This window comes from Agelaius phoeniceus, chromosome 5 (genome assembly GCF_051311805.1).
Source record: "Agelaius phoeniceus isolate bAgePho1 chromosome 5, bAgePho1.hap1, whole genome shotgun sequence".
NCBI classification, from domain to species: domain Eukaryota; kingdom Metazoa; phylum Chordata; class Aves; order Passeriformes; family Icteridae; genus Agelaius; species Agelaius phoeniceus.
The window spans coordinates 44,755,421-44,770,671 of record NC_135269.1 but is presented as its reverse complement, the minus strand read 5'-3'; the positions used below and the strand labels follow the sequence as shown (position 1 = coordinate 44,770,671).

Below are 15,251 nucleotides of genomic sequence, written 5' to 3'. Positions count from 1 at the left end.
TTGGCACATACTAAGCGTGAAGTAAATTCAAAGCCCTCAAAGAAAAGACACTTTTGAGGGATACCAATGTGCTTTGGTACCTTGGGGAAATGTTTTAAAACTCTTTTCTGTGTGCTGGTCTCTGCCTGAGGCAGGACAACAGTAAAAGTGCAAGTACCTACTTAGGAGTCTTTGTCCATTAGAACTTTGTCTAGAAGCTAAAACATTGACCAGTTTCTCTGATCTGTTAGGGCATTAGGAAAAAAAAAAAAAGTATGGGAAGTACCATATTATGCTCCCCAGCTATTTTCCAGTTTTTAAGCTTATATTGAGATAGAAGATTTCAGTTGTTTCCATTTTGGATTAAGTTTGTTTAGGAATTAGTTCAGTTGCTACTGCATAAAATGTCATAAAATGGGAGAGGTTTATGAGCTAGGTCCCTGAACTAGTTGTCTGAACTACTTTACTCTTCTGGGATGATAGGCTGCTCAAAGGGCAGTTGTAAATGTTGTAGCTGTTTCTAGACATTGTAATTTGGTCCATCACTTTAAGCAAATACTCCCTCTGGAACGTAAGACCTATGTTTTGAGATTGGGGGGTCTTACTTAACTTGTTTTTAAAAAGAAGAAAAACCAAGGTCACATGCATTTGAATGCAGTTATTTTGTCTAATTTTATCTTAATTTGTCTAAATAGCACGTTTTGTCTTTATTCTGCAAAGAGTTGCCTAAAGCCGTTTGCTCTTAATTCTTTGGTACTTAAATCTGTGTTTTTCTGGACTCTTTGTTACTTTCTCTGTCCTTATTTGTGATTGATCATCATTTTTCCTTGTGAGATAATAGAGTTTTAGTTTAAATATACTTTTATTATGTAGGCTGATCTTGCAGCAAGTCTAATGGTACGTTATCCATGGCAGTAAAAAGGAGGAGGGCACTAAGAAGAAAGAGCAATGTAGTGGGATTTCCAGTGCCATTGAAGTGCATAGCTCTACTATTCACTTAAAGGACATAGAAGCATTTCTCACTAATGTTGCTATAATATTCATATTGTCTTATTTTTTATTCTCTGACCTGTCATGACATCCTGAGATGGTGGCAGGGAGAGAGGAGTTGAGTAGCTTTCATACCAACTGAGGTGGACAAAGATTTGCTGTTTGCTTATGATAACTACAGAAGTATTGCAAGCAGCATAAAAATCATTAAACATTTATCTATTTTCATTTTTTGGGGGTACATTTGGTATTTCTGGGTATTCTTTTCTGCTTGAAACAGTGTTTCACAATGCCTGTTTCCTTCTGCCTTCATGCAGAAAGCTGTTCACAAGATTACACTGGCAAGTCTTAATTATGTTAATTTCATTTGGAGCAAAATGCAGATATCACAAGTGCTCTATTTACTTGCTTAGTCATAAAATGTTGAAAACCAGTTGTCAATAAGGAATCTTATTGCCATTTCAAATGTTCAAATGAAAGCCATTGAAACTAGGTGCGATTCCTTCTATCTATGATGGTGTGATTCACTGTATTATCTTAGCTTAGGATAAATCTGCATAAGGATCTTTGGGCAATAACAAGAGATTATAGCAAATCTCCAAAGCAGAGCCTGAGTAAGTTGTTGGTTTGTTGCACAACTGTGTACTTTAGAAAGAAATGGAATGAGTTCTGGGAGAGGGGTGGCTGGAATCTTGCACCACCTACATTTACTTTGAAGATGTTAAAAGTGGAGGTGTTCTTGCCTCTTCTTTTAGAGGCTGAGGGCGTTGTATATTTTATTAAATATTTTCTACATCATCTGATTCATGTTGGTAGCTCTTGCAATGTCCTGAAAAGGCAGGCACAAGGAATTTTAGTTTAACTTTTCCTCTCCCTCCCCCTTGCATCTGCGTTATGAGGCAGAAAAAGTATTTTCAGTTATGGATTCAGTTTAGATCTTGACTGTTTTATCTCTTTGCACTGAAGTCTGGTGTTGCAGAAGCTATTTATAGCTTCTTCAATTTATTTATAAGTTGAAGGTATAAAAGTGTGAGAGTTATTTCTAGGCAAGGCTAATTTCTAGCACAAGCCTGTAAATGGAGTGTTTAATCCCTTTGACAATAGCAGTAATCTTTCTCAGATGGAAGGGATCACAAAAACATCTCTGATTTTTTAATCTAGGTTATAGGCAGCACTCACCTGTGAATTACTGGAAGACCCTCCTGTTTCTGTTCCACACAATATGCTGTTTTGTTGCCCGTGTTCAGCTCAGTGTCAAAAATGAGAGTTATGGTCACTATAGCTGGACCATAATGTAGATGAATGTTCTAGTTGAAAAGGTGAGTGTGATGGGATATTGAAGCCCCAGAGAATAGTGGGCATGAAGTATTGTAGGCTGTTGCCCAGTAGCACCAATTCAGTGAGAGTGATCTAAGAGTCCTCTTACAGCAAAGCTTTTTCCTTTATTGCATGTCATGTGCTTCGTGTAACCAAGTACCTCTCTATTCCTGGGCATTTTACATCCAAGAAGTGATTTAATTTTACTTGTGAGTACTCTTAAGGGATAAACCTGACACACTGGTTTGTTAATCTTTGTTTCACAGAGCTTAAGCTATACCACTGTTCAGTTTCTCTTCTGTGGGCGACTGAAAATCTCCTCAGTGTTGTATTCCCTTGGTTTTCTGCTGTGCAGAAAGTCATACATTTGTCTGTTCTGTACTTGTATTTTGTCCTTGAGGAAACTGGAACTGATGGTGAACTGAAATAGCTGTCAGGCTGGAGCACTTCCCCCAGCTGCCCTTGGTGAATGGTATATCACAATATGGCTGTTTTTGTAGCATTTCAGAAGCTCCTCCAAGACTGCCAGCTTTAGTGAGAACTTCATGGTCAAGTTTCATCAATGTTAACAAAGATACTGCTTCCTGTTGCAACACTGCTGAGAGAACAAAATTGTGCTTTTAGGATTAAGTGTGAATCATGAACACAAAATACAAAGACTTGAGGGATGCTATATAAAAGGGATTAATTCTGTATTTGTTGTTAAGGGCAGTATATCTATTTTAAAGTCTATTTTGCATCTCTATTAAATATTGTCCCTGCTCAATAAGCCTTTTGAGTATGTGTTGGAATCTGAAGCATGTGCTTAACTGCTTTGCTGAATTGGGGCCTTCATTACCAAATTGCAGGTGTATGTTAGCTTAAGTATTTAAGGAAAAAAATAACTGTAAAACAATGCTTACTTTGTTCTGTTCAGTGTGTTATATTAATGGAAAACATCAGAAATGCTATGCTGTTGCTATGCTGTCCCAAAAAGACTTAATATAGTTAATGGCATGAATGTTCTGTATGAGATATGGTTTAGTTAAGAATTGACATGCAGTGATGAAATAAAAATTCAAAAATTTGAAGTGAGATTCTATTTTGGGGTGCATAATATTATTGTAGAATGTGGCTTTCAAATATTTTCCTGTTTAAAAGTGTGTTTCAATTACAATTTTGAAAATTCTTACGTGGATATTAGAGCATTTATTATACATGTGCAATATCTGGGGCTCTGTAAACATTACCATAATAAACTGCTCTGTATACAAGGGTTTAATAACATGGTCATAAAAGTCTGTTTTACACATAAAAGTGCTGTACTGGTCTGCCAGAAAGCTTGTGCTTTAAAAATAAATATTATTTAAAGAGAGCAATTAAGAAGGAAATGCAAGAGAAGGTGGGCTATGCCTAGGTCATTCCTGATAAACATTTGATCAATATGTTCTTTAATAAATAAATAATGTCCCACTTAGCTAGAAAAAGTAGCTCAGTGCAGGGTTAATCTAGTATTCCTCAAGCCTGAACTTACACTTCATGTCTGTTGCTACATAAAATGTTCATACATATAATGAAGATGTGCTTTCCATGCAAAAAGTAAACCTGCACTGTGTAAAACACAGCACTGTCACAGGGGCTTTGTTTTGTGGTGCTCCCTCTGAGGCTTCTGTAGCCCAAGACACCTTTGGCACACAGAAATCCTTTGTCATCTGTCACATATGGGCCTGTGCCTTGCTGTAGGAATTGTACATCTTTTCTTCTCCACCAGCATAAAACTAGCTGTAGCTACGTTGTGCTCAGTGAGACCACCAGATCTTTGAGAGACATTCCTCTGTTTAAAATACTGGACTCTGATGTGAAATAGGAGAGAAGATAGGTTCTGAATTACTAGAAATGCTCTGAAATCTTGGGGATTTTGATGGAGAGGCTGAGAAGTACTTGTTGATCTTACCAATGCATCTTCTGTCCAAGGCAAAAGTGACAATTCTAGATTCAGTTGGCTTGGATGTCTTTTAGCACTGTGATTCTTTAGGACAAGTTTGAAATAATACTAGGTGGTTTTTTTCACCTTTACACATACATGCACATTAATATGATTTACAAATAACCAACACATTTGTGCTGTGGTCTGGAGTAACAATATTTAAATTTAGCAGAAAGTTTTGGTGTTTATTAAATTATGGTTTTAAATCAGTTGGGTTTGTGACTTTTTACATTAAAGTTCAAAATTAATACTGTGTGTTGTGAGAAACATATTTAGGAGATATATGTCCTCATATTTTCATTTAAGAGTTGACCTTGGGTGGATTCATAGGTGAGAGAATAGGTATTCTGCAGATTTCTTTTTGTCTCTGCTGGATATGAGCTGAAATCTGTCAGTGATATTTTGTGTAGCAAGGTGTGTGAAATCAAGTGGAGAATATAGACCCTTGAAAATAAGAGAAAAACATAGCTGAAAAATGCCAAATAATATAAACACTATTTGCATAAGCATTTTTATCTATTTTAAATTAAAGCTTGATTTCCAGGGTAAGTGTACTGAACAAAATTGTGAGAGTTCTTATTTCCTCAATGTCTCTTTCTTATTGTTTAGCTGTATTGTCAAGAAATAGAAAGGAATTAGCTTCTAGCAATGAAGCATGTTAATGAAATATGAAAGAATTACCTTTTTTTAAATTTTTACTTTTTTTTACTTGTTTTTCATCCCTTGCTTAGTGCTCTTAAAAACACTGAAGATTTTGGATGTGTTTGACAGTTAACCTGTTTGTATTTACCAACCGTTGCCATTGTGCTGTTCCATAAACATTATAAGGACAAGCAAGTTATTTGTAATTTTCTGTTGTCTTCCAAGGGACGTCAGAGATGGCTTCAGAAGAAGAAGCTTCTATTCTTCTCATTATGGGAGAGATCGCTCCCCACACAAGAGGGACTCTCCTTTCTTCAGGGAATCGCCGGGGAGCCGAAGGGATTCTCCGCACAGCAGATCTGGCTCCAGTGTCAGCAGCAGGAGCTACTCTCCTGAAAGAAGCAAAGCCTATCCTTTCCACCAGCACAGCAGAAATATGTCATCTTTGCATAAAAGAAATGTTTCTTCTCAGCAAGGTAATACTGCATTAATGATGGGAACTGGTTAGTGAGGTGAAACTGCAACTCGCTGTATAAGCCTTTTTTCCTTACGTGCTCTTTTTAAAATGGGAAAAGCTGACATTTTGTACCATGTGCTGTCTGCTCCGGTTGTTTCATTGTACTCTCTGTTCCCTTATGTATTTCATGTGGGAGATTGTAGGTGTTATTTTGGTATCAGGTCTAGACTGGCTGTAGGAGTTTCAGCTGCACAGCTTTTTCTAGTATTTGATGTTATCTTTAGCATCAGCCCCTGTTATTTCTTTATGTGCTTCGTTGGATTTCCTGACAAGAAACTTTGCTTCATCTACAGCAGATGAAGATATTTCTTCCTGCAACCATAATAAAACAGGGATTAAAAAAATGGGGAAGTCAAAGTACATACTTTTACTTGCTTAATTTTCTCCAAATTTTGCTAGGCTTTTGAAACTGATTGTTTTTTAGCAATTGCATTCAATGTCAAAACCTCTCAGATCTTGCCTCAAAGAAATGTGATGCATATCTCAGCTGAGTCTATTCTGACTTTTTGAAAGCTTGGCTCTTAATGTTTCCCAGAAATATGATGAATTATCTGTTTTGAAAATATTTGAGGTTTCATATTTAAATTATTGTGGGGGGGAGGAAAGCTTTTTTTAGTATACTACAATCTTAGCCACTCTGTTTGTACAGCTTATGTAAATTAATCCAATTTGATTTCCCATCTGCAAAGGCTTTCTAGTGAACTATGCAAACCTACTGTTCATTTTGGCAGCTTTTAAAAAAATAATTAGATTTTTTTTTTCACTCACTGAGAAGGCACATTGTGTTATTGTGTTTCCAGAGTGACACTGAACCATTATGGAGCACTTCTTGTCAAAAAAGATCTTGGTAGTTTTGTTAACATTGTTTAAATATTGAGGAATAATTTCACTCCTTACAGAGTAGAGATGGTCTTTCTATTTGGGCATTACAGTGCTTTCAACATTTTGTAGCAATACTTAGTGAACATAAATTCCTCTTAAGTGTAGGGGAGGAAGAAAAAAATAAGATAGTTAACTACTTTTCTAGAAGTCTTGTAGGTGTGCAGCTTATAATTACTAGGGACAGGAAAACAATGTTGTGAGGAAACTGTACACAATTTTGGAATGTTTCATGGTTTTTTTAAAATTTTGAGCTTTGATTATATATGTCTATACTATATGGTTAGAATTACTCAGTAGTGGAGGTGGTGATGTAGAAGCAGATACATTCACGAACCAGAAAAGATGCTGATCAAGAGCAGAGCTTGCATCTAAGTTTTTGATATTTTCTCGTGTTTGCATGGTTAAATTCCTTTCCCAATCACCTTTTGATAAGTTTTAATAGACCAGTTGAGTTTTACACTGGACTATTTCTTTATTCCTTTACCTGGAAAGGAGAACCATTGAAATGGCCCTCTAGATGACTGGATTAAAATACCTATTTACAAGGTATAAATGGTTTAAACAATAGTTTTAGAATAATTTTTGGATGTGATTTGCCTTAGGTAAGCTCATGTATTGCATATTTAAAAGGAACATCAAGTGGGACATCTCATATATGTCAGCAGTACATTTAAATGGATTTACAACATGCAAAGTATATACTATTTCATGTGGAATTTGCAATATGGCATCTTTCTAAAATATTATAATGCTGTTTAAAATCATGTCATCTGAATTGGTTTGGCCACATGACTTCTACTGAAGAATGAATATCCTATGTTCTACAGCCCTTCGTACATTAGGATAAATACAGAATTTAAACAAAGAAAACTGTGGGGACATGAAGAAGCTTGGTAAAGGGAGGGAAAGGGCAAGCATTCATCTGTGATGGGAGAGCATGGAGAGGAGCAGGATGGGATGTTTAATTTTACAGATACGGCTTTGGGACTCAAAATAGCCACACACATTCTGAAAAAAATGGCTTCTAATTAAATGGTGTTTTTTCACTTTGCTTAACTTTGAATAATTTTCTGCCATTTTTATCAGTTCATTTCATCTGTTCAGGTGCAAACATATAATCCATTCAATTGATATAACCTTTAAAGAATCAAGTCTGATAAAGGAGGCATGTGGGAGGCAGAGTTAGAGTAGTCCATGAATTTAGAAGGAGGTGGCTCACCTATGGGGCTGAGAAGCAGGTATCACAGGAGCAAAACTTGTGTTACTTAGTGATGACAAAGGAAATGTTCTGTGCTTTGTTGCTTTGACTCATTAAATTAAAGCCATATTTAAAGCCATAATGAACAATCACATTTATATTTCTACAAAAATATCTTCTATCCCAATTTTCATAACTCTTCAATAGCTTTTTAAATTAATCCCTTTATTAATTGTATTTATAAAAATTTAATGGAAGCCATAGTAAGCTTATATTACCTTGGCTTATTTGTGATCAGTCAACTGTTTCCAAGTCAGTGTGAGTAATCTGGTTAATTTAGGCCTACTGACAACATGTTTGCTCTTTGTACTTACCTTTTGCAGATCTCTCAGATGTAATCTGTGGACCACAGCTTGAAAACTGGTAGTTCACACTGCAACCAGTTCTGTTGCTGTGGGCTGCCTGTAACTGGCCTGTGGTGAAACTATGCACAGATTGTGATTAGCACTGTGAATTCGATTTGACATTTTGCCAATTTTAACATTTATAAGAAAGAGAGTGATCTCACAAGAAGCATCTACTCTGTGGTTGATACAATACAGAACTGTTCTCATGGCAGGTCTTTTCAGCATACTGTGGCCTGCTAAACTACCCAGTTACCTTGAGTGATTGACTGGTGTCTAATATTTCAACTGTTTCTATTATTGCAGGCATATTAAAAAGTGAAATCACATCATCTTGTGGAATCATACTGATACACCCTTTCAGTTAATGATGGAAAAAAGGACAGTGGGTTTTCTTTAATGTGTGAAATGACACAGCTGTATCTTTTCTCTCCTTGGGAAGAGAAAAGGTGTTACTAGTATTTACTGGATGATGGAGAATGTAGATTTTATAGAATCATTAAGGTTGGAAAAGACCTCCAAGATGGGAGTCCAACTTTTGACCTAACACCACCCTATCAACTAGAGCATGACACTAAATGCCATGTCCTATTGTTTCTTGACCACCTCCAGGGATAGTGGCTCCACCACCTCCCTGAACAGCTGTTCCAAGCTTAGCCACTCTTTCAGTGAAAAGAGTCTCCCTGGCATCCAGCCTGAGCCTTCCCTGGCACAGCTTGAGCCCATTTCCTCTTGTCAGTAGTTGCCTAGGAGAAGAGTTCAATTCCCATCTTGCTACAACCCCCTCTCAGGTAGTTGTTGTGATAAGGTTCATGTCTGATGTGAGAAAATTTCACTGCAATTTTTCTATGTCAGTAAGCATATTTGCAATATATATCTTTAATTTCTCAGTCATTAATTTTTTTCTTAATTGTAGGTAAAGAGAGGACAGTTCAGTCACTGAAAACATCAAGAGATGCATCACCTTCAGGGTCCACAGCAGTACCTTCTTCAAAGGTGAATTTTCTTTCTGAGTACTTCACACTGGTTTTAGATTGTTCATTGTTGGATTTTTTCCTCAGTTGGAAGGAGATACTGCATACACCTGTTTAAGTGCATATTCCTTATGATGTTACTTCCTATTCCTTACCATAGGAATAGGACTTGTTCTTAGAATTCTGTGTTGTTGTATGTTAGTATTACCACTCATTTTGACACAGACACACCTGCCATGTATTCAGTGGGAAAAAAACCCAGGCTTTGGTTGTGCTATGTCATTCTAAGTGCTTATCTCTTACACATCTCTTTTAGAGCTGCTGTGCCAGCTGATTGCTATTGTCCTTAAGGGGAGAGGCAAGTGATGTATTTTCAGTGATGTAAATAGGGAAAATAAGATAAAAGCAATTATGCACAAGTTACTCTGATTTGGATCATAAAATATACTTTATAATTAGTTCACTTATTTTGTTTTTAGACTCAGCACACTGCAGCTTAGTATCAAATCCTTACTTAATACACATCTTTGAGAACAAGGAGACATTGCAAAATCTCTTGCTCTTGAGTTAATATGCAGTGTGAACTTGAGCTCTGTAAGTGTCTGCTTTGTTCTTCAGTCAGATCTGACCTATGCTGTATTGGTTTTTTGCCATCAGTTTGCAAGTATGTGCTGGTGGTGGATATCCACTTGATGTAGGCTAAGCAAAATGAAACTTTGTTTGATGGGAGTCATTTCCCAGACAGCATAGATATTTATTGAGTATGCATCAGCTGCAGAAATGGAAATACTTCCATGACTGTTTATTGACTTTTCTCTTTGGCCCCCAAATCTGCTAATAATGTAACTGCCCTGTGTCAGTGGAGCTTTTGGAATCAGCCTTTTGGCTGGAATTGCACTGAACAGTTGAGTTACCTAGGTGCTTCACTGACTCAGAAGGAGTGACAGAAGTAGTCTTGGCAAAACATTAGCATCTCCAGAGCCAGAGTCTTACCATTTATCAGTGCTTGAGAAGTTAGTTATATGCTATGTATTAGAGATTAAAGGAGATAAATTTCAATGCTCTAAGTTATAATTTAGCTCTGAAATTCTTACAAAGGTGTATGTTCCCATAGCAATACCTCTTTTCACTGTAGTATCTATTTGCAAATCTAAAATGGTATTTTTATCTATAATTATTTTTTGCCTATTCATGCATATGAATCAATACCTGTTGATGTTACCTGATCTTAGCCACCTGTTTGACTATGGCATTAAATCTTTTGTGTTTTTCTTTATTAGCTCTATGGACTGTAAGCCTTGGAGGCTGTATACAACATAGAGCTCTAGAAGGTGGATGTGTGAGACAGGAACAGCTGCTGAGCAAAGTGACAGCCTTTTGCTTTTCTATGTTATTGATGAGATAAAAAAAATACAAAAAAAGAGAGACTTCTGTTTTTTTGGGGGTGGAGGGGGGCAGCAGTTTAGGGTGTTTTATGAGATGTATTAGATTGGTTGTTTCTTGAAAGTTTGCAGCCTAAATAGCTGCTGCTATTTTCAACTGAGAAATATGTTCCTGTTCTGTATCTTCAGCTGAAGTGTAACTGTGCAAATACCATTACTTTATTCCGTACAATTCACTCAAGATTTAATATGTATTTATAACATTCAACCTACAGAATTAAATTTAGTGAAACTAAATTAACCAGATTTTTTTTTGGTATTTAATAGATATTAATTTCTTTTATGGCTTGTGGAAATATAGCAGGTTATGTGAGATTTTCTATGATTATGTTACTCCTTTCTTCTAAGTGCCCTCTTTGTATCCCTGCAATCAACTTTGTCACCTCTGACTTCACTGGTTGTAATTCAGTAATTTGCAGTTATAGAAAAGAGGGATTCCTATTGGAACATTGTGTTGCACTTCTCTTCTGGATTCAGATAAAGGTGGTGTCTTTATGACACAGAATCCTGGAAGGGTTCTGTGAGTTGTGTGTTTATGCCACACTACAGTACAGAGATATTTGGATAATATTTTGTTTGAGGTAAGAACGAAAGATGTAAAGACAAAGGAGGTTTGATACTGGCCATTTATATAACTTAGAATGAGCTAATGGTAAGAGATGGAGTTCCTTTCATTTGGGTTTTTGTTTGTTTGCTTTTTTTTGTCTACCTGTTTGCTAAGATGGAACAGGCATGGGGTAGAAATTGTTATGGCGTTTTCCAGGTAGCAGAATTTTTTGTATCTCTTTTTCAGATACCTTAGTGTTGCAATTTTTAATGCTAGAGTGATATAGATTCTTTGGGTGCTTCTATGCACATAGTTAATTTAAGCTAAATATCCACATAGTGGTAACAAGATTTATAAAGCTCGCTGTTCCTAAACTGATGTTTGTCATTGTCTGTTTGCTGCTCTGATAGTAAAAACCAAAAAGTATTCTTAGAGAGAAATCAATTTTTAAACATTATTAATGTGAGAGTTTCCATTTGAAAAGGTAGATTTAAAAGAACATAAAGCCGTGACTGACTCTATTATAAATTATTAGCATTCCCACAAATAGAAAATAGTGGATTTTAATGGAACCAGGTCTGATCACTTAAAGTTTGTATAAAATATTTTTTTCTCCCTAATTAGCTCAGGTTTTATACCCTACCTAGTATTTAACAGTTTATTTAAAAATTTTTACAACTTTTTATGCCTGAAAATCACATTGAATTACTAGTTCACTCCACTCTTGTATTTGACTTCTTTTAGTGCCCAACAGTCTCAGAAAATTTTTCTGTTATCTCTAACCTGTGAATTTAATAAACCTTATTTGGAAGGTATAGTGGTTTTGAAGTAGTCCACTGACTTTCATTGATTTATCTTTTGTTCTCCTCTCTTGTTTCTTTTATTTTTAAAGAAATTTGACAGCAAATGAAATAATTTCAATTTTCCTGTTTCCTATTTTAAAATATTTTAGGGATCGGAATAACTGTTTATTTTAATTTTGAAGATTTGTGCCATGTGTAAGTGTATTTCATGTTAAACCTTGACTATAATGTTTTTGTACAGGCCTTGGAGAAGAGCAACAGACTATCAGAAAAGGAACTTGCAGAGGCTGCAAGCAAGTGGGCAGCTGAAAAGTCAGAGAAGGCCGAGGAAAGCAATTTACCTGAAATAACAGAGTATGATGTAAGATAGGATTATTAATCCACTTATTTCCAAGTGTTACAACAATAGGCTCTTGTTTTTCTGTACTCTTCATAAGGGCATATTTTGTAACTTAATCCTGAGTTTTTCTGCCTGTGCTTTTAAATATTTGTTGAAAGGAAGTGAGAGGGAGATTAAAACCCTGAGATTTATTTCTTTTGAAAAAATACACAAAGCCACAGTACATTTTGTTAGTATAATTTGCATTGATGTTGAGCTACAACTGACACAATACAGTTCCAGCTCTCCCAAGTGCTCTTCAAGGAGCTCTTGTAGTAGTGTAGGTCTGTATGTCTACTGAATTTAAAATTAGGAGAGGACTTCCAAGTCAAAGCATGAGTGTACATGTAAATCATAAGACTTGAGGAGAGAAGCTCTGGTTTGTTGAGTTCCATTTCAAGCAGTGCCAGCTTAGCATGTCATGTATTCTTTTTCAGAAAGCTGTCCCCCATTATATTTAAAATAAACCTTACTTTGTTACTGCAGTGGGTATATTTTTTATTTTCCCCAGAATCCTTATTTCATTATTAATCAATGGTAATTACGTACCAGTTTATTCTGTTTTGTTTTCACCCCTTCTTGTCTTCCACTCCTGGCTATATTGAAGTGGGATTATAGCCCTTCTCAGTCATTTGTTATACTGCTCTTGGATAGGATATCTTTTTTGGGTTCTGATATGTTAGTGAAAAATGTATTTTTCATTTAAAACAACCCTAATATTTTGTACTCTAAAATAATCTGTTTCAATTCTGTGATAATTTTTTTCTTTAACTTTCATTTTGTTTCAACTTTAGAGGCATTCTTAAAAAAAGAAAAATAGTATCTACTTCACAAAGTCATGTCTTAACCTTTCCAATTAATGGGTTTGATTTTTTTATTTGTTTGTAAATAATTTTAGGGAAAATGGATGTATCTTGGGAAGTATCACATTTCCACTTTTAGAATATAAGGGCTAGGTTAGAGAAATAAACTCAATCCATATTTATCTGAACTTTCAAGTCCTGCCCATTGATGTAATGGGTGAATGCATGAGCAGCTCCTCAGTAATGGTCAGGAAGATCTAGTTAGATACATAAACTGGAAAAAGCAATTAAAAAAAGAAAAAAGGGGAGGAAGTGTTAGAATCAAGAAAAAGCAACAGCTGATCCAAAGATGAATACCATATGAAGGAGAACAGATGCATGAACATTTCTGAGAGGTTCAGGAGAGAAATATCACTGTGGTTCTTGATGAGGGGAAGGTAATGGAAGGGAGGGAAGAACAGAGTGGGCCACATGGAGAAGAGTTGTTTAAAGCATCCTCTATGCCTCAGAAAAAATTGCAGTGGGAAAAAGATTAAACATATGGAATCAAAGTGAAGCAATTGTAGTTGGTTGTGGTACAGTCTGAGATGATTTATTGACTAAGAAAGTGGGCTGTAGAAATGCTAATGAAGGAGGTGGGGCATCTCATTCTGAGTGTTAGAAGAAAGGATTTCTTACCTTGATTAGTAGGCTGTCTCATATGAATCACAAAAATTCTTAACTTTTTCCTGTTTATCTTACAAGTGCTTAATACTTGAACTTTGTGTTGCACTGAGCTTTTTAGTAGCCTTCACTCACTCTCAGGCATTTCATTCTTTACTGGGATAGCAAGATTTGGGATTCAATCTTAATGGTTTGTGTTGCTGCTGAGGTTTGAGCATATGTTTACAGGACTACTTAAGCTTTTTACTTCCTTTTTCTGTCTAATGCTTTTCTCTTTCATGTTAGTTAAGTCTTAAGATTCTTTACCTCTATTTTTGGATAAAAGAAACTAGTTTTCATCTTCTTCAATTTTCTAATCTATTTAAAAAAAATTATAAATTTGTTCCATAATACTGGATTTAAATAATTCTGTAAAACAGAATTCCTATATTTTCTAAATAAACTCCTTGGAGGTGGCATGTGTTTTCTTTGGAGTAGGAATACTGTCTTAATTTCTGTTTTAGAGAGAGAAATCTTCAAATTGCATGTTTGCTTTTGCTATACAATAGTTATTGCAATAATAATTAATACTAATAATATTAACCTGTGGCCCTGAATGCTTCAAGAGTTCTCCAAAATTTTTATTTTTTTGATGCCTATGCTTTTGCTACTTTTATCCTTTCCCAGAAGACTAGTCACATTTTCATTGTGGATTTTTCTTGCTTTCTGGTGTTACAAATACCACATACACAAATTTCTTCTCAGTGGATGGGCAGGTAGAGGCAATGATGTCAGATAACCTCTACACAGTTAAGGCTGTGTCACAGGGGGTTTTATCAGGTCTTGTTTTCTATGTGTTTAAAATCTGTATTTCTGTGTCTGCTAAGATTATAGCAATAACACTTCACTAATAGTCTTGATGTGCAAACTTATGTATATGATGACTGTGTTTGGGCTTTGGGGGTTTTTTCGTCATACTGTGATTTTTTTTTTTTTCTCTAAAGACTGACTTTATTGTTTTTTTCTTAAGGCTGGATCTTCAGCTCCATTATACATTGAACAAACAGAGGAAACAGAGGCAAATCTAACAGACAGTACAGAATTATACGAGGACAGCCAGCTTCTAGGTCGTTCAAAAGCAATTGCAACTAAGACAAAGGAGATTGAACAGGTGAGTCTTCTTGGCATTTTGTCACTAATACACTAATGATTTGCTCTGCTAAAATTACCTTGATTTATTTTTTCCTCCTCCTTGGAGTGTAATATGAATATAATTTGATTTTTCAAGATAATGTGGTATCATCACCAACAGCTTAATTCTGAAGACCCATGGCATTTATCTGCACAGGGAAATTAAGGGTAGTTTTCTGCAACTTACATGCAACAACTGCTGTTTTGCAAGCTAAGCTAAGACAATGACTACCTCTTAATTCTAGTGGCCTTTGTTCAGTTGCCTCTGAGGCCATTTCCTGGGCTGCAACACTGTTCCTTTTTATTGACACTTGAAAACCAGCTATCTACTCTATTGTCTTGGGGGTTTGGTTTTTTTTCTTCTCTTAGTATTGACTTTGCCTAATCATGTTCATGGTGGGCACAGCTTTCCATGTGTGTGGGGTCTGGCTGGGATGGAGTTTTACCAGAGTGTGCTGCAGCTATGGGAGCCATGATGCAGTTGGTGTATCCCTGTGTGTCTGATCACAGGGTCACAAAGGGCCTAAAGAGCTAGGACCAGATGCATAAACTTAGGATTTTTTAAAAATGACAAA

The 15,251-nt window shown here is 35.9% G+C and overlaps 1 protein-coding gene across 2 annotated transcripts in view; it reads left to right on the top strand.

The window, feature by feature from the left end:
- PPHLN1 (periphilin 1) overlaps window positions 1–15,251 on the top strand; it is a 63,991-nt gene that overhangs the window by 20,796 nt on the left and 27,944 nt on the right. For both annotated transcript variants that reach the window (XM_077178899.1, XM_054631833.2), the window contains exons 6-9: window positions 5,120–5,370; window positions 8,812–8,891; window positions 11,903–12,022; window positions 14,516–14,656. In XM_077178899.1, the coding sequence (XP_077035014.1) occupies window positions 5,120–5,370; window positions 8,812–8,891; window positions 11,903–12,022; window positions 14,516–14,656 (592 nt within the window). The remainder of the gene's footprint in view (window positions 1–5,119; window positions 5,371–8,811; window positions 8,892–11,902; window positions 12,023–14,515; window positions 14,657–15,251) is intronic.